At 46.7% G+C, this 18,871-nt stretch overlaps 1 protein-coding gene across 1 annotated transcript; it reads left to right on the top strand.

The window, feature by feature from the left end:
* The first annotated feature begins 3,589 nt into the window (after positions 1-3,589).
* Positions 3,590-12,701, top strand: LOC131261879 (protein borderless). The gene is made up of 8 exons (XM_058263728.1): positions 3,590-3,880; positions 9,817-10,039; positions 10,116-10,400; positions 10,470-10,618; positions 10,676-10,936; positions 11,011-11,446; positions 11,519-11,749; positions 11,817-12,701. Exons 1-8 carry the CDS (start codon positions 3,590-3,592, stop codon positions 12,053-12,055), a joined length of 2,115 nt encoding a protein of 704 aa, XP_058119711.1. The 3' UTR covers positions 12,056-12,701.
* The last annotated feature ends 6,170 nt before the right edge of the window (positions 12,702-18,871 follow it).

Genomic DNA, 18,871 nt, shown 5'->3' with positions numbered 1-18,871 from the left:
GGAGTGCAGTGTAGTGGTGGGTCCGATTTTTCTTGGTTTCATTCGACCACCCCCTGTGCCCCCCGGGTCGGTTCCTCGTACCGGACACCAGGCACCTCCATCTGGGTGGAGATGAGTTCTTACTTCATTCAATTACCCGAAGGATGTGCAAACGGGTGGAAGAACGCAAAACGAGTGTATTTGGGGAATGCTAGAAGCTAGATTTGAGTGGTTTCACCAAATGAAATTTAGCAACCAGAGTTTTGACACTAAACAGAGCGCGCTCGCATCTTTTGACCTGTTTTCATATATCCTCAGATTTAATTATGCATGAAGGTTTGTCCGAAACAAACTTTCGTTTGGAACTCCATTAAGTCAAAAGACCTTTTCATGTTATTAAAAAACAAAACATTATCATTGATCGGTGAAACTATATTATAAATTTATTTTATGCAGTAAAATTTACCCGATTTACTTTTATTCAGTTGATTAGCTAAAAGTCTAATGTGATGCTAGTGTTGTTGCGGTACGACCGAGTTGGGTGCAGAGGAAAGTGAAGATTGGGCGAATGGCAACGGCAGAGAAATGCAAATGTCCATCGTCTAGCCGTCGTTGTGCAATGTAGTGGACGGATAATCACCCCGACGGTCTCGCTCGGATGGCACGTGTCACAATATACACAATATTTTTTCCTGCTCGAAAAGAGCTACTCTTAATCCCATCATCAGTATGTTGTTCTTAGTTTCCGTTATCTTCCATGTTACCGATACCACAACGACACACGGAGGTGCCCGAAAGGGTAAAGGTGCTGCTCCAAATCGTCCATCAAACCGTAGCTAAAAGGAGTTCTCGTCACGGAAGCTGCCGATACGATACGGGAGAGATTTAGTGGAATCTATCCGAGCAACTGCCGAAAAGCGTACGAGCACGCCGGTAGCACATTTACGCCGCACGAACCCACTCCAAACGCCGTGTTCGAACTATCTTAATTGAATAATTTAAATTATGAGTCGTTCGAAGCCACGAAAATGTGGAGCAATGTGGCGCTGCCGCTTCGAGGCCTCGCAGTAACGGTGGGGAGGGGGGGTGCGCGTTACCGGTATTTCGGTGACTTTGGTGAAAGAGTTTAATTAAACAATTTATGTTAATTGAAGGCACGTCGTCGACCACTCCCCTTCTCTACGGACGACGAACGTTTTGGTGCGAAGCTGTCTAAAACTGGCATCAGTAACGTCTGATGCCGGGGCCAAACTTTTCCGGGTTAGGTGCGCGAGGAAGTGAAACCAGCCAGAGGTTCGATGCGGATGCGGGCAAGTGGTGGTGATGTGCCTAGCGATTTTCGAAAGGCGAGCCAAAGTTGAGAGTAGAGTATTTACTTAACTTCATCGCTGTTTTGTACACACGATTGGAGAGTGTTTAAATTGGAGAATCCGGCAGGCAGAGGCATTCGGGATTTATCGATCGGCCCCTCGAACGAACCGTGACGGAGCTCATTAGACGAAAATGATTGATGGATTGTATTTAGGATGAGATTTCTCGGGTGGGGAGACTGCGCAATCAGTTACGCATTTTAAATGCTTACGATAACGCTTCTGGATGGATTTTTCGGAACGCAATTTAAATTTAATTAAACTTCTTTGCGTAGCTGTGCACAATTTTATTCTTTAATTTCTTTGTGATGCCTACAAACAAGTATAGATAAAGGGGACTAGAATCTTTGTACAAGAATGAAAAACTTTCATAAATGATTTTTTTATACTTGTACACATATTGATTATTGATATGGTTAGCTAAAGTGAAAAACGTAGCTCTTTTGTATCTTTGAAATATGTTAAACCATGCATCCACGATTTCTTAATAAGAGTAAACTAATGTGTCTTTTTTAATAAAGTAAAGTACGCAGTACATCTTAAAACTGGGGGTTTTAGAGGTTAGGAACAAGATCTGCAGGTAGCCTAGGAGCAGACTCTCGAAATTATACGAAAAGTTTACTTCAGAATATGACAAAACCAAAAGCAAATAATCAAAAATAATCCTGCTGCTGCTGAAGTTCGTAGTAAAATGAGGTGCTTTCTTAAAGGAGGATCAACTAAAAAAGGAGTTTCTAGATTTGTACATTTATCATACATGTCAGCACCGTTTAATCCATGCTGCCTCTTTCTGTCAGCCTCGTCAGTTGTCTACTTAAACATTCATCTCTTGCCTATGCTCGAAGGTATGCTGCATCATCGTTCCGATGGTTTCCTATTGTCTTCGTCTCAATTGTTCAATAACTCGTCGCTTCCTGCAAACATAGGTAAATGCTCGCGAACACGCAACTCGCCGTTCCATATCGCGTAACCGTGTTCCGTGCTTCGGTATGCTAACTCGTGATCCATTCCCAACTGCATTACTTCATCTGAGCGTTTTCCGATGATCAGGCTTAGTGTTTGACGATTATTCCAATCGGGGGGAAAGTGTGTGCGTGAGTTCCCCCTCTCCCTCCCCCCCATTCAGTTGTGATGTAATTGCGTTTTGTTCCCTTTCAGTACTCTTTGTCTTTCTCGCTGTGCAACTGTCACCTACAAGTTCGTAACCGTACTGTTTAGTATTTCCATTTGTTTAGCGATGGTGACTTTCTATTTCATTCTCGCGTATTCTTCATTCTTTGTCCATCTCTTTCGAAAGCACGCTCTTTTTCTCTTCCATTTTTTTTTTTTGACGAAACCCATATGCGCTTAAACATATGCGTCGTTGTGTCCACCCGGTTTAACCGCAGCATCTTTCCTCGCACTCCGCACGCATGACACAACTGCGCTGTCATGTTATCAAACGAATCAACCTTAAATGCGACGGCCCGCCCATCTTCCCATCCCCGGCCCGGCCAGGTTCAGATGATTTGCGATGCGCAGCTTAGACCGTGTAGCGTCGCTGGTCCAGCGATCAGTAGTGGATTGGCAGCGTTTGCGATCGCGTCGGCTACGGAGGGCCTCTAATCTTCCCTTCGAGAATCGAGATCACGGGGAAGAAGCTGGTCCGGTGAATCCACGATCAGCTGTTTGAATGGAATCTGGTTGAGCAAACTTGTTCGCGATTTTGGTGGCGGTTCGAAAACTGGTTCGAGAGTGAAGAATTCCTTCCAAGTGCTAGTCTCCTCGTTCGCGGATTAGCATAATCGACCATAACGGCCGGTTTACGTAAGACCTGGTGGTTGGTGGCTGGCGTGCAGTGCGAATTCTGCAAAGCGTGAGGTGAGCTGCAGCCGGAATAAAATAATCAAACTAATTCCGGAGTCCAGCTCGCCCCCCGGGGGGGGAACGGTCAGTGTTGTGTGGGTGCGCCGCCGGGTAACGAGTTCGGTCGTAAAAGTCGCAAAGGTCGTAAGCCATCGTTTCGTTGACGTGGCGTTCCGTAGACAAAGCCCGAGTGCGAAGGAAGTGTGTTATTTGCTTCGATTCTTCGGGAAATAAATCTACTTTCGAGTGAAGTCATTGTGCACCTTGGAGGTGGTGGTGGGGAGTTGGGAGGAGACCTGCGGAGTTCGGTCTAGTCCGCCGGCCGTCGGAGATAGCCATCAATTAGGGCTAATGCAAATTACGCTGCCAGAACGCGCGCGCGCCGTGGCAGAACAATGATTAATATGCAGCAATTACTGGCGAACGGGGGCTGCTGGCGGCGGGGAAGCTGGAAGCTGCCCGAAGTGACCGGTGTGGTGGCGCGGGTCGTGGGCAGTGTCGCCCACGTGTCGTCGGTGCTGGCGCTGCTGACGCTGTTCGGCGCCATCGGGCGTAACGCCGGCTTCCTGGCGGACCGCAAACCGGTCTACCTCGAGGCGAAGATCGGCTCGTACGTCGTGCTGGACTGTCCGGTTGATTTCCCCCAGGACATACCGATCCCGTACGTGCTGCACTGGAACAAGGAGGTAAGCATCGTTGGAGTGTGATAAAATTGCGATAAAAATTCAATTTACTCACCAACCGCCGTTGGTGGGAAGAGTTTTCCAAGATAACAAAATAAAAAAAAAACGGTACGCTCGGTGGAAACCAATCGCAAACCACCCAGGTTGGTCCATCAAGCCACAACATTCTAGTACACCCAAAGGCACAACAACGTGATCCTGGATTCGGATAGCGTCCATCCGGACGTTCACCAGGACGATCCAATTTTACCGGTGTAAATTGGTGTCAACGTAAACAACGGTGGAAACCCGGACCAGATACCGGGTTCCTTAATGGAAAACAAATTTGGCCATGTTTTGCGAAATGGGATTGTGTTGCGCTGCGAAACGACGTCAGCGTCGTAAAAGGTTGTTGTTGTTAACGGTATCGTTCCGTTCTTCGAAAGACACACACTACCCATCTCTCTCTCTCTCTCTCTCGGTCTATTAGAGCCCTGAAGCGCATCTCTAGCCTAGTCGAGCTTGAGGGACGGGAGGCAGGGGAATGCAGCTTCCCCAGAAGTGGCCGGAGGGTATCATTTCATTGACCGCAAAGTTTAAGGTCAAATTTATTATTATTTGTTTTACGCAACGGCAACAGCGTGCCTATCAGACGAGATGCACATCTACGGTTGTGGTGGGAGTTGAAGGAGGAGGAGGAGCTGCAGTAAATGGGGTTTTTATTTCCCTCCGTCCGACCAGGCTTAAGCCACCCCGGAATGGGGAGGATGGCAATCCATTCCAGCAGGCACGCCAGCTCGGGCAGGGACGGATGACTTGCTGACGCCTCTGACACTGAAAGCGTGACATGCACGCGAACCGAATGTGCAACATGCAGCCCCTAATCCGGTGCATGACGGCTTTTGCGTGCACTTGTCAAGCTGACAGGTTGATGATGAGGGGAATGAGGGCTAGAGCCCCGGGGAGGCGGGTTTGCACACAAACAAACGGGCCACGTTTCGCGGGCGCAACATGCGATTAACGTGGGAGCAGCAGAAGAAAGGAACACCAACCCTAAACTGGAGCCCAAAACAAAATGAAACAACCCAATGGTGGCTTAATCAACGTTGGTCCATCGTTGCACGAGCTTTTCCGTGGCTCGCGGTTCGGTTCTTTCCCCCTGTTCCCTTTTTTCTTTACTCTCCAGGCGTGTGTTCACATTTGAAAAGTGTGCATTTTAGTGCACTTTCACCACCACGCTGATGAGGCGAGATAAAGCTTTACCGTGGGCCCGCTTTTATGATGTCACGCCCGCTCGCCCGTCCGCGGGGCGATGTTGTGAATAATGGTGCGGAATTTAAAATTATGGGTTGACAATGGGTTTTAACGGGCGACGTCGGCGCATAGGTTTTTATCGCCCGATTTACATCGGGTTAAATTAATTCGAAACACCGCCGGCAATTATTTTCTATTCGGCTCTGCTTTTCCTTCCGCCGAGCGTTCGTTTTAATGGGCCGTAAATAATGGTTTATGTTAGAATTTAAAGTGTTTGTTGTTCCGGGGGTAATGGTGTTCGCTTATTGTTATACAACGCCCACCAATATATTGAATTTTCATGTTTGGGAAGTGTTTGTTATTTTAAAATTTGTACTGCTCGCATATTTTACCTTTCTGGTGTATACTTCAATTGGTTTTCAATGATTTGAAAACACAACAGAAGTACTCAAAAGAAGCCAAAGCAAAGAATAAAATGAATTTAAGTCATGAACGGAAGGCAGGACGGTTTTACAAAATAATGAATATCCTTAAATTCTTTAATTACTCGATTTATTCTTCTTCGTTAGAAGGCTTTAGCAATTTCCGTGAATTTTGAAATAGATACATCTCAAAGTGAGTTAATAAACGATTTCATTTAAATTTCTTTTGCTTTGTCATTAATTTCTTTTTCCTACTAAATGTGGAATCCATCCACATAAAGCTGTAGCTTGTTTAACACGTTGCGTACCAAGCGTTTTAGCACAATTTTTAGTACAATTTTTCTAATTACAATTTGTTTATCATATTTGTTAAACCGATTGTTTTCGAAGGCCAAGCAAAAACTTAGCTTCCCAACATATTTATATAAAATATTACAATAATTTTTATGTTGCATTTTCATTTATTTATAGGTCAAAAACTTTTTTGTACTAAAACTGCCGTCACCCATATTTGGGTGACGCGGTACGCAACGTGTTAAAGAAATATTGCCAAACCAATGGTTGTTGCTGGTGGACCTCTTTAAATCAAGAAGCTGCTCTTTTATCCAATTTGTGTTCAAAATGAATAGCAAAATGCAGAGCTACTCCAATCTGTTTATGTTAATGCCAAACAGGCACCTTGTAGTTTTTTTTTCAACACAATTTGCTTATTAACATAAATTAATAAATTCACAAACTGAATTTTCGATTGCACACCGGTACAGTCGGGGCACGACTGATGCACTTTTGCATCTTTCCCTCGCATAATTGCATTATTATTTCAGTCAGTCGGACTGTTGCTGCAAAAATGTTTATCTCCAACACTGTCCATCGTTCGGCAGAGCGGACATAAATTTGCCATTTCCGGACAGAGAGCGCTTTCTTGCTCCGACGCCAAGAGTAAACAAAGAACCTGGAGCAACCAAAGAAACAAACAATCAGTGTTGAGGGTTGCACACGCCCTTCCCCCCTACTCGTTGCCCCCCTTCCCTGCCCCAAAAGGGCGGCAAAACTCGGCCGGCGTCGGCAGAATCGTAATTAGCAAAAGTGCACGCGATTCGCATTAATTTGCGCCGAAAACACTGCGAGCAAAAATCAATTCAAATTATTCTCATACACACACACACACACAGAAAGAGACAGCGGCACAGAGCCGGAGCAGAGTCGTCGAGTGGACGGCTTCCGGTTCTCCGCCAGACGGCCGGATAAAGGGGCTCGTTTTTGCAAATGCAAATGAGAAATCTTGTGCAGTTGGCGTGCAGTGTTGCAATTGGACAGATAACAGATGTGCATGGCATTCGAAAGAAAAGAACAAAAAACGAACAAAAACACGAAAAAGTGGAAAAGAAACAACGCGTGCTGGGAAATGAAGGCCAGTGCATATTGGGATGGCGTTTGGGTTGCCCGTGTTTGGGTTTGACACTAATTGAAACTGTCTCCCGGTTTGGGTCTTCGCCCGGTTTGGGCGGGAGGTAATTGTGTTTCGTATCCATGCATTGTAATAATTCATTTAAAGCTGTTTTGCATGCTGCTTATCGCCTTTTTTCACAGGGGACTTTGACACATGAGCATTTTAAAATGCCATAAACTTCAAACCAGTTCTCATGCACGACTCGTTACATTTATCAGGTGTGGCATGCATTTGATACTTTGTGGTACGTTGAATAAAATTCTTAACAAAATGTGGAGTGCTTGGTAGAGATTGAAATTTAAAACTATATTGTTACAATTACACAACGGCTTTTATGGCATAATTTTATGGCTTTTATGGCAAAGCCGACTAACAGAGCAGCCCTGCCAAAAAACGCAGCATCCCAGTTGACTTTGCTATTTCCTAGAAGAAACTAGAGTAGTTTGCGCTTGGGATTGAAAGTGACCAAAAGTGAAGCTGTGTAATTGACCCTAGCATATAGAAAACCATCTGTAACAGCTTTCAACCCCAAATAACTCTGTGTTATTCGCTGTGACTACAAGATAAGAACCTCGACGGAAGAACATCATCGAAGTCGTCACCGGGAACGAAGTACGAAGCGGATCCGTGATAGTGTACGCAGTATGGAAAAGCATATGCACTCACGGGAAGATAGTCGGAAGACCAAACATCAGCACCGGGAGCATCATCGTAGCCGTAGCCGTGACCACAAGTACCGGAATCGTTCACGAGACCAACGTGAGGATGATGTTTCCAGAATGGCGAAGCGCTCACATCAGTCAAGCCCGGAGAAGCTTTATTATTGCAAGGGAAAAGAGTTCTCTCAAAACCTCACCACATTGACGATGCAAACAGCATCGACAGTAAGTGACTATGTTAACTTGTTAAACAGTTATGATCAAAAGCAGGAGGAAGAAACAATGTTGAACAAGGACAACGAAGGTGGGTGTTCCTCGGTTTTACCTAAAGAAGAAAACGATTCGGCTGGACCCAGTAGTGCCACCGAGGGAGAGTTGGTCCGGAAACGTAGAAAAAAGACCCGCTGGTCAGACGCCATCCACGGCCGGACCTTCATTCCGGGTATGCCAACCGTTCTGCCAGCATCATTGACGCCCGATCAGCAGGAACGGTACCTGGTCCAACTGCAGATCGAAGAGATCAACTACCGGCTTAGGACGGGTGACTTCATGATACCACAAAATCGGCACGAAAGGTCTCCGTCACCGGAACCGGTTTACCGAAGCGACGGAATTCGACTGAACACGCGCGAGTATCGGATGCGCAAGAAGCTGGAACAGCAACGCCATCAGCTCATCCGACGAATGCAGTCGCTCAATCCGTGCTTCCAGCCCCCACCGGACTACAAGCCGCCTGTAGTTCGGCCCTGTGAGAAGGTGCTCATTCCACAGGACGAGTACCAGGACATTAACTTCATAGGGCTGCTGATTGGGCCCCGGGGAAACACCCTAAAGGCGATGGAGAAGGACTCCGGAGCGAGGATTGTCATCCGCGGCAAGGGGTCGGTGAAGCCTAGTAAAGCCGCTCACAACAAAGGTAAGCCGCTGCCCGGCGAGGACGAGCCATTGCACGCGTACATCTGCGCCGGCGATATGGAGGCGGTGAAGAAGGCGGCCGATATCGTCAGGGAGGTAATCCGAAAGGGCGTCGACGTACCGAATGAGGGCAACGAGCTACGGTGCATGCAATTGCGCGAGCTAGCCAAGCTGAACGGCACTTACTTCGAGATATGAAGAGCACGCTGAAGCAATGCCGGTAACTACGTCGAAACACATGTCCATTATCGTTAGGAGACCGTGAAGATTGTTTGAGTTGGAGAAGAAATAAAAGAACTGCTTTTCTTGAAACCTTCCAATTTCGCTGCTTTTGGTTCATTTCATCACGACGGTACTGAGGGAAGTCGAAGAAATCCAAAACATTGCAGCTATAACCTTGGGCCAAATTTCGCTCCGGCCACTCCCAAACCCACTCGTGGATCTCGGGGTGAACATTGCTGACCGTTGACCACTTCCGAGGGCGAATTTTGCGGGCCGCTTAAATGATATTGTCAATAAATTCATTACCATTTCTAAGACAGCATGACCTTAATTCGATAATGAATGGGGTGCGGTGGTCCGCTCCTCCTCCACTTCCCGCCGGCCGCACCGGTGGAGAAACACGAGTTCGCCAATTTAACACGACCGGGATCAGCCGTCGTTTACGTGATGACTCCGGTTCACCCGAACGGCCATTCCCTTCCGGGAAACCGTTGCCCAACTCTGCGGCTTTATGACAATTATCATTGGCTCCTATTCCGGAGCGCGGCGGGGAAGTGGCGAACAGTGAAGAAAAGATACGAAAACGGATGGAAAAGATAAGACCAACCATCTCGTAACGGTCCGGAATGGTTTCGGTTCGAAACATGGTGGCTTTGAGATGAGGTTAACATTTTCCCATGCCATCGAGGGGCTCCATTGATCGCATTTATCATAATTTGTAGCAAGCAGCTGTGGAGATGCCGCGCTCGGTTTGCGGTTGGAGGAAACTCTCTTCTAATTCAATGTTCCGAAATGTGGTGCAAAATAAAACGCATCGTTGACTTGGAATGCTACCGTTTGATCAAATTAATCCGAACCTTACGTCATCCTAACTGATCGTTGATGGTAAACTATGTGATCATCGTGTTATTTCGGACCGAATTGTCTCATCATGTTCCACACCCATGAATAAGTTCATTTATGTACCACTTTTCAAATTTACCACACAGAATAATGAAGTTTATGACCTTACCAACTTTTGGCTTGTTTCATCTTCAGAACAAACCGGTCTTCACGCTGTACGACGGCCTGCTGAATGCGTACGAAACGTTCATCGGACGCGTGACCATGCTCAATAACGACATCGTGTACGGCAAGGCTTCGCTCAACCTAACGTCAATTCGGGAAAGCGACAACGGCTGGTACGAGTGCAAGGTGATCTTCCCCAATCGCGTCCCGAACAAACGAAACAACGGCACGTGGTTCCACATCTCTGTACTTGGTGAGTGAACCCTTTCCTAGAGCCAGAACATTCCTACCGGAGGGTTGCCTTTGACGGGTCTCTCATCGGATTGCAGGTGGGACGCTGTTGCGCGTTCCTCCAATCAACCAGACGGTGCTCGAGGGCGATCCAGCCTTCTTCCACTGCGTCGTGCAGAACCAGGAAACGATGTTCGTGGAATGGTATAAGGATGGAGTGTCGCTGATGGAATACTTCGACCTATCGCACCGCTCGACGATGGGCCCCGACGGTAGTCTCACGATCAACCCGACGCAGATGAGCGATCTCGGGTTCTTCACCTGCGAGGTGCGCAACGCGGCCAACGACAGCCAGGCGGCCAGTGCCTACTTGAACGTGCAATGTAAGCCCTCAAACGGGAATGCTACAAAACCAAAGGGGATTAACTTAGTCCAACTCGTATTCGTTCCAGATAAAGCGAAAGTAGTGTACGCACCGAAGGAGGTGTACCTGCCGTTTGGCGAGTCGGCGGTGCTGGACTGTCACTTCCGGTCGAATCCACCGTTGAAGAATCTGCGCTGGGAGAAGGATGGCTTCCTGTTCGATCCGTACAATGTGCAAGTAAGTGGCTGGGAGCTAGGTAGAGAGCACGTTACAAGGCAAGATACCCCCTTGCAGGGCGTCTTTTACAACCGTAACGGGAGTCTTCAGTTCGACAAAGTAGATGATTCGCACGCGGGACGTTACTCCTGCACGCCGTACAACGATCTCGGTACGGACGGTGCGTCGCCGATCATCACCGTGATCGTACAGCGACCACCGTACTTCACCCTCAAGCCGAAGCTTGTGTACGTGACCAAGATGGGTGGCACGGTCGAGATGCACTGCGATGCACGCGATCGGGATGGTTACCACACTCCCGACATCATGTGGGTTAAGGTGAGTCATAAATGGCCATCACTTCCGAGTAGGTGTTTTTAATTGAAATCATGTTTTGCGTTTTGTCCCATCAGAAAGATGGAAGCCTGCTGCCGCACGGTCGGTATACGATCGAGGGTGGCAATCTGACAATCACGGACATCGTAGAGTCGGACCGGGGCATATACGGCTGTCAGGCGACGAACGAGGCAGCGACGGTAACGGTGGACGCGGAGATCATGATCGAGAACGTATCGCCAAGGGCTCCGTACAATCTGACGGGAAACAGCACCGACACGGCCATCACGATCCGTTGGGCTCCGGGCTATATCCGGCAGTACCTGGAGTACATCATCTGGTACCGGTTGGCTGACGCACCGGAGTGGCGTACCCTTAAGGTGAGCAATAAGCACATCCTGGAGGCGACAATCACCAACCTTCAGCCGGCTCGGGAGTACGAGTTCATGGTCCTGTGCCAGGATAACTATGGCGACGGAATGTTCAGCAAGGCCTTCCGGTACTTCACCAAGCGTAAGTATCTTGACACTCGACGTTAGGGTTGGACGTTGGCGTTAGTCGTTTCTAAAATCTCCTCACCAATAGCGACCGAATACGAGCAACCGGAGAACGGACTCCAGGACGCACTGCTGCAGTTCAGTCAGATTGGTTCCCCGAGGAACTTCTTGGTGCGCAAAGAGCAGGAACACTTCCTCGCCCAGTGGGAACCGCCGGAGCTTGGGTTGGATCAGTTGCGCTTTTACATTCTTCGCTGGTGGGTTGAGCCGAAACACGTACTTCATGGCAGTCGGGAGACCTCCGAAACGCAGCTTATTCGTGAGTGCCAGAAGTCTCATTGGACATCCGTGTTTTTCTCCACTAATGTTCTTCCATCTACTTTCAGTGGATGATCTGGACGAGGACGAGATGTACACGTTCCAAGTGTTTGCCCTGTCGACGACCAACTACACCAGCGGCAGCAACGAGTTCGAGATCTACGTCTATCCGTACCGACGCGTGAAGGCGATGACGATCGGTGGCGCTCTGATACTGCTCTTCTGCCTGGCGATCATCTGCACACTGCTCTTCCTGAAGCGTAAACGAATGCGAAAGTTGCGTGAGGCAGAAAATGTTAAAATATGAAGCGAAAACAAAAGCACACCGAATCCGGTTTGATCCATCAACGACCTCCAAGCCATCGAGGAAAGTGTGTGTGTGTGTTGTTGGTTGTTGTTAACTGCCCATCATCAAACCGGTTCGAAATTTAGAAGTGTTGTGGAAAAATCAATGCCAACTCGATGGTATCCTGTTCGATGCAGTGTTTTCCGTTTTCGTTGTTTTCATTCGCCGCCTTCACGTTGGTAAAACTCATGCTATACACATCGACAGCGTTTTACACTGAGTGCTCCTAGAGCTCCCTATTTCGGTACTGACCTGCCAAAACCAGCTGCCCAACCGAGCGTAGTAGTAGAAGTAGTCGTAGCCGGCGTCGTAGACTTGCGTGCTTTAGTTCGTATAGAAAACACAAAAAAGAAAAATTGAGTTAAAACACAAAAAAACACAGGGGAGGAAGTTTGTAACAAGAGAAAGTTAATTACCAAGTGCAAGAGAGTGGAAAGTAATTAAAGTTTTATCTAGAGTGGGAGAAATAAGCTGTTTAGTCGGTTGAGCAGGGTTTATTACAGCCGTAATATAGTAGAACGTTTTAATTAATTCTAGAACGATGAATGAATGTTAACGTCTTGTCACTAACAATAAACGAAACCAACAAAAAAAACAGAGATTTCTATTAAGGACTTTTTGATTCTTCCTAAAAAAGTAACGATAAGTTTGTATATTTAATCATAAATCGAATATTTGGAGGAGTAAAACATATAATTTGAGAAACACTTTTGGAAATTATACTGTATCTAAAATAAAAGAAAAAATTAAAAATTTTGTTTTTCTCCTAAATAGGTAATTCATTTATGTAATAAAGTGAGTGCCGCATATACTTTAAAATTGTATGTGCTTTAGTCACCATCTGCTCGTAACATTGTACGAAAGTAAACCTACAACACGTGAACCATTACCGGGAACCACTCCACGACACCTCGCTCAAACACACACGCAAACATTCAGTATGACCTCGATCGTAGCACCCGATGACGGTGATGATGCTAATGTTAATGCAGTGTAACGATGAAATAATGAAAATAAACTAATGCAACCAACCTCAGACATTTTCCCGTCGTTCGACAGGTTCGCTTCGCATGTTGTCGCCCTCAAGAGCCCCGTTCGCTTTGCTTGTTGAGGATAATGCCGAACACGGCAGGATACTTCGGTGTCGGAGTTTCGTTCGCGTCGCACACGCCGAGCCAGGGCATTGACAATTTATAAACATGATTATGCTACACGCTCACGTGGCATGGACGAGAAGTTTCGCTCGCAATGGTGGGGGATAATTTTACTGTAAGGAATTATATTCATCCAAAGCCGGGAGATGTCCTGGGGAGCCGGTGGATTGAAAAGCTTCTGGAAGGGGAAAGGTGTAGGGCTTATTCAGAATACAATCAGTCAGGTGAAACATTTTTATTACAGTGTGTTATTCCGCTATCTAGCTGTTTACTTTTTTCTTAAACCTCGATGTACAAATTCAAATACTCTCAGCGCTGAGCTCAACTAAACTCCCAAATGAAGGCATGGAAATGTATGAAACTTCTCCGCTAGGTAGCTCCCATTGTGCAATTGCAAACCATTTTCATCCTCACCATAGACCTGGGTTGGTTTTGAATAGGTGCAACTTCCCTTCGTGGCCCTTTTTGCCTGGTGGTGCCTGCATGCATTATATTGTTGTCATCTCCGTCGGGGGTTAATACATTGGAAGGATGGAAGCCTGCTGGCATTGGCAAGGAAGCCAATGTGTTGCGAATACAAAATGCGCCGATTCACCGTAGGCTCAGGAGGGAGGAAAACTGTGCAGCATGCGCAGGAACATCCTTTTTTTTCCGTGCAACTGGATAACGCACAACGGATTGAGGTTATGTGCGCGTCCCCGGGAAGTTGCTCAACTGCATGTCGAGCGTGGAAAATGATGCCACCGTGGGGAAAACGACATGGTGGCATTTATGATTACGGAATACAGCACGCGCCAGTGCACGATTCTGTAATTCAAAAGTCACCCACCAAAGTGTAAAATGTGGTGTTTAAAAATGAAAAAAAAAGTTCTTACCAGGAATCACTCGAAACGAGTGTTCGAAAACAAACGATTTAGAAATCGCTATACTTAATTTGGATTATCGATTTCGGGGTATAAATGGCGCCACCAAAGGCAATCGGTTCATTATTCTCACCAGGGAATGACGGAAAGAAGTTTGAGCCTTCCATTTGTTCAACGATAACTGCCTCGAAGGCACCTGACTTCGACTTTTCCCCCTTTCCCCATCTGCCATCTCATGGGAAGGTAAACTTTTCTCCAAAGTTCCTTTGCCTCGTTGCCACTCGTGTGTGTGTGTTTGTGTGCGAGTCAGCCGGAAAGTTGATTCGTGCCGAAAGTATTATGAAGTTCGGTGCGCGAATGAAGCTAACGCAATAAGTTTTTCGGTAAGAATAGCGAATCGAATGTATGGGAAAACAAGTTACAAAGTACGAGGAAAAAGAAGTAAAATCAGAAGAAAAAAAAGTGAACGAAATTGCTCCGGGAAGCAACAGGACAACAGAGAGGAAACACGTGGAAGGAAAGTCGCGAGACGAAAAGTGAATCAGTCGAGTGAACGTTCTTCACGGGAAAAACGTGGGGGGGAAAACGATCGCAAGGTGAAGGTTGGGGAGTTGGTTTCCCCAACCATACAACATCGTTTGCACAACAGAAGAGGAAGCAAATAAAGCAAAGCATAAAAGAAATGGTGGAAAATAAACTCACTTCCCGCATTCAATTCTGACAATAAATTCGTGAACCCCGCAGCATGCCAGGGTTAAACCGGGAAGGATACAGCGAACTTCGAGGAAAAGCTCGGTACGGCGGAATATCTTCCTGTATTCTTTCGTGCTTCGAGAGGGCGAAGGAAGAAACAGCACCGCCCGTCCTGCGGCACGTTTGCCAACACGTTGAACCGGGGCCAAAAAGTGAGGTGAAAAGCTTCTGCGTTCGTGCAGTTGTAAGGCAGACCCCGGAGGGGCTGGGAAAACCGGTAGGTAGGTGAAAGGTTAAAATAAAATAAAACACACCCATCCTGGAACAACATCCTTTCGTCGGGTTTTTCGTTCTAGGCGAGAATGAACGAAATGGATGTTGGAATAATGGATGAAGATTAACAGGAAGAAGGAAAGTACAAAGGAAAAACTCCTCCGGAACAATGGAGGTGCTGCTTTCGAGGATAACCTTTCGCCCAAGTGCGGGATATTTAGATTTTCCATTCAGGATGCAGTCGATGCAGTTGTTTCTCGTGATCGCCAAGCTAGTTTGGGGTAACTTTCACTGATGGTTTCGTAACAAAAGTGGAACGTCGTTGAAAGTTTTTCAATCGTTGATTAAGGGGTATTGAAAGTGATATACGTTTTCGAAGCAGATGTGTATGAAAAGTATATTCAACACGCCGTATGGCCGTATTGTTAACGAGAATAAAGAGATGTTCATTACAATGAAAGCATGTGGTACAAAGGAAATTTAAAAGAAGATTATTTACAATGCAGGAATAAATATTCTTTTCCTCGAAATAAAAAGGGTTTCTTCTCGTAGGAAAAGCGTTTCCATTATAAGCGACCACATGGTTGTTGTTTTCTGCGTTATCTGGTCTTTTAACGTAGTTTAGGGTGCTAGTTCCAGTCCTCTTTAGTTGTTTAATGTTTGTGCTTTATTTATCCTTTGTGTCTCGGGTAAAATGTGCCAAAATTTGGTCCGAATGAAGAATCAAATGCCGATAAAAAGAGAAAACCCTACCCCGATGCGGCACAAATTACGCTTCCAGTTTGCGCAATGGATTTCTTTGGGCAAACCTTCCGGCAAGGTACATTAAAATGGCGGGTGCAATGAAATTGCGAACGAACAATCGCATTGTGAAGCGGGAAAACGATCCTGGGTGTTTTTTTTGTTCCTTCGTGAAAGGGAGTAAAATGCATTGCAATGCAATGTGGGGGGAAGTGGACGCCCAATCGCCAGCATGATGCAATGAGTGAGCCCTTCGGTCGGTCGGGTTCTTTATTTACGTTCCCATTGTTCTTCGAAACGCATGACCCGCGTTGCGATCGTTTTTTTTCGAATGAAAAACAAAACAAAATCCGGGTTTTTTACGTAAAGAACTGAAGGATGAAGTGGTTTTTGGGTTTGTTTTTGGACAGTATTTTTCGGATAGGGCTCATTGACGCTCTTCTATACTTGTCTGTTTTCGAATACGGAATATCAGAAAAGTTTTTTCCAAGCTTACATTTAATTTGTTCATTTCGTGTTTCCTTTCCTTTTCTTACACAAATCTTCATAAATTGTCTTTGTTCCTTTTCAATTTTTAATTCAACACTTCTCTTCTATCTCAACACGTTCTTCAAATGAGATCAGATGTTCCGGTTCTCCCATCTCGGTGTAAAAGTTTTCAATTGGATTCTTAATTTAATTTTCCGCCAAACAAAAATCATTAGTTTCTGCACTTGGCAACAATCTAGCGCAATCGAAACGTTTAAACCAAAATCAATAACCAGTGGAAGAAACGGATGCGAGTCCAGGAATAGGAGAAGGCGGACAAACGATGGGCAATAAAATAGAATCGCTGTAATTAGAACCAGCATAGCGACGAACGAGGGCGACACGGCCGGTCATTATCGAGAGAGCGTGCGGAGAAGAGTTCCACAAAAAAACCCTTTTTCCCAGAGTGAAGGAACCAACAAGAAAAGCGATCTGGAAAACCGTTCCTTTCCGTCCCAGACCCGACTGCTTTGTTGAGGGGAAAAACGGGGTTTCTGTTCGTCCTTGAGAATGCAACAGTCGTCCGTGTTTTCCGGAGAGGGTTAAGTGCAATTACTGCATTCCGGCTTGATGCGCTCCTTGTGCTGGACGCAAACTGTCCACTTTCGAACGAACCAATTAAGCGGTTCTGTTGTCTGTTTGATTAGGTGTACAGCTAGCGATCCGGGAAGAAGGGCTTCAGGGTTTTGGTGGAAAAAAGGAAAAGTACGTCTTTCGGTAGGCTTCATTTTCTTACGTGGACACTTTGATCGCCAGCATGTGTGTTGTGGGAAAATGGATCGTTTTATTATGAACCTATTTACCGTTCGCCGTTGGAGTCGGTGTCACTTCATTTTTGGAAGTGATCCGAGGGAGTTCCTTGTCTCCCCCTCCCCCCATCGTTACCGCTTGCCCTCGAGCTAAAGAACGGCGAGCCAAAGTGCTTCTCGTTTCCAGCTTTTGGGTCCAGCGAAGGTTGCTTTATCGTCCCGCCCTCGATGGTGGCGTGAACCCGGTCCACGGGGGGAAAAAGAGATGTTAAGAAAATTTTACCTAAAACACCGGCTGCGACAAAACTGTTCCTCGTTCGTGCGCCAAAAAACCCGTCCTCGATGTCTCGCCGGAGCTGGCTTATAAATTCAGACAACATACAGTCAATTTATAAATTTTAATGAACACTCCCAGGACCGGGGCTTTCCGAACGCGACACACGTGCGCCCAGGTCGCAGCTCGTAAGATCCGCCCGCCCCGTCGTTCCTTCCTCCCCCTAAAGTTCTTTGCTCGCAGTCCTCCATCTTGGACTCGGTGGATAAAGGCTCGGAAGTCGTGGCGTGTGCTCGGTCGGGGCTGCCAAAAGGCTGTCGGGGAAAACCATAAGGTGGTTTGACATCCAACCTTCACGTTAGAGTGTGTGTGTGTGTGTGTGTGTGTGTGTATGGGACGGGGCAGACACGTCCCGTTTCGGTGCGCCAGGTGGAAAGCCGTGGTATGGGCGTTCCGAAAGGCAAACAAATTTCGTCGCAAGAGTTTAAACTTTTACGATACTGCGTTGCCGAAGGGCTGTTAGGCCGAGGTCGAGTTCCATGAGTCGCTTTTCCGCCTCCCTTGAAGGTGGTTTCCTCGTTCTCGCCAACCATTACCACCCCCCACACACACGAACACACACCGTCAACAAGTAACCGAATTTTATGATATTTTATCTGTTCCCTTCAAGCACACACACACACCCGCTCGCACCAACACACGCTTCCCCTTCTCCAAAAACTGCGGCCTATCTGTACTTCTGTTTATCCTCTCAAGTGTTCTTATCTTTGTCAACCGTTACTTCCTCGAGGAAGGCAAAACGGACGGTTCGGAAAATGAGCCTTGTCGGGAGATTTCTCCTGGGGGTTTTTGGTGGCGGGAATGAGGACGTCTATCTAAAGCTCCAACTTGAATGTCCTCCCCTACCACACCCTCCGCTCAGTCCCGGATGCAACCATCCCGGTTCGGAACCGACGTCGTAACGTTCGGTTATAATTTCGTCACCTTCACGCGTGAGCCCCATGGCGAACCCCTTTCCGGCAGTTTATGGAACGGTGTGGTTTTTTCGTGAAAGGCCGTGTTTTTGGGGTGGAAAAAGAGGAGCGGGAAAAACCGTTGGGTCGCTGGCAGCTGATCAAAGAAGGCGTCGAGTGGTTGGAAGCCGCTGAAGCTGCGGTTGTCATAGTAACGTGGTGGATGACTTGATTTAGGCTCCTCGTGATGCTTGTTTGAAGCAAGACTCGGTCGCTGGGTTTATGCCTTCCGGGAAAACGGTTCAATCACATGGTACTAAATCTCAAGGGTTGAAAACAATGCACAAACATGTTTGCCCTACGAATTACACAGTCTGTTTGAATATATCTGATTTGTTTGTGTACCTTCCTTTATGTCGGGGAGAGAACATCCAAATATAACATTTTTCAAACTTCTAGGAATACTTTGCAAAGGTAATATCTCACACTGAATCAACGTACACGTCAATGGAAAGCGATTTCGGAAGCCAATTGAAAAGTGAACCCATA

The sequence above is a fragment of the Anopheles coustani genome, chromosome 2 (genome assembly GCF_943734705.1).
Source record: "Anopheles coustani chromosome 2, idAnoCousDA_361_x.2, whole genome shotgun sequence".
In the NCBI taxonomy this organism is placed as follows: Eukaryota; Metazoa; Arthropoda; class Insecta; order Diptera; family Culicidae; genus Anopheles; species Anopheles coustani.
The sequence above is the reverse complement of the archived record's forward strand: the minus strand, read 5'-3'. Positions and strand labels throughout refer to the sequence as shown.

Bases quoted from the DNA above. Each gene is read 5' to 3' on its own strand.
- LOC131261879 (XM_058263728.1), top strand. From the start codon at position 3,590: ATGATTAATATGCAGCAATTACTGGCGAACGGGGGCTGCTGGCGGCGG. The intron at 10,040-10,115 runs GTGAGTGAACCC...ATCGGATTGCAG, and splicing joins GTTCCACATCTCTGTACTTG to GTGGGACGCTGTTGCGCGTT. The intron at 10,937-11,010 runs GTGAGTCATAAA...TTGTCCCATCAG, and splicing joins CCGACATCATGTGGGTTAAG to AAAGATGGAAGCCTGCTGCC.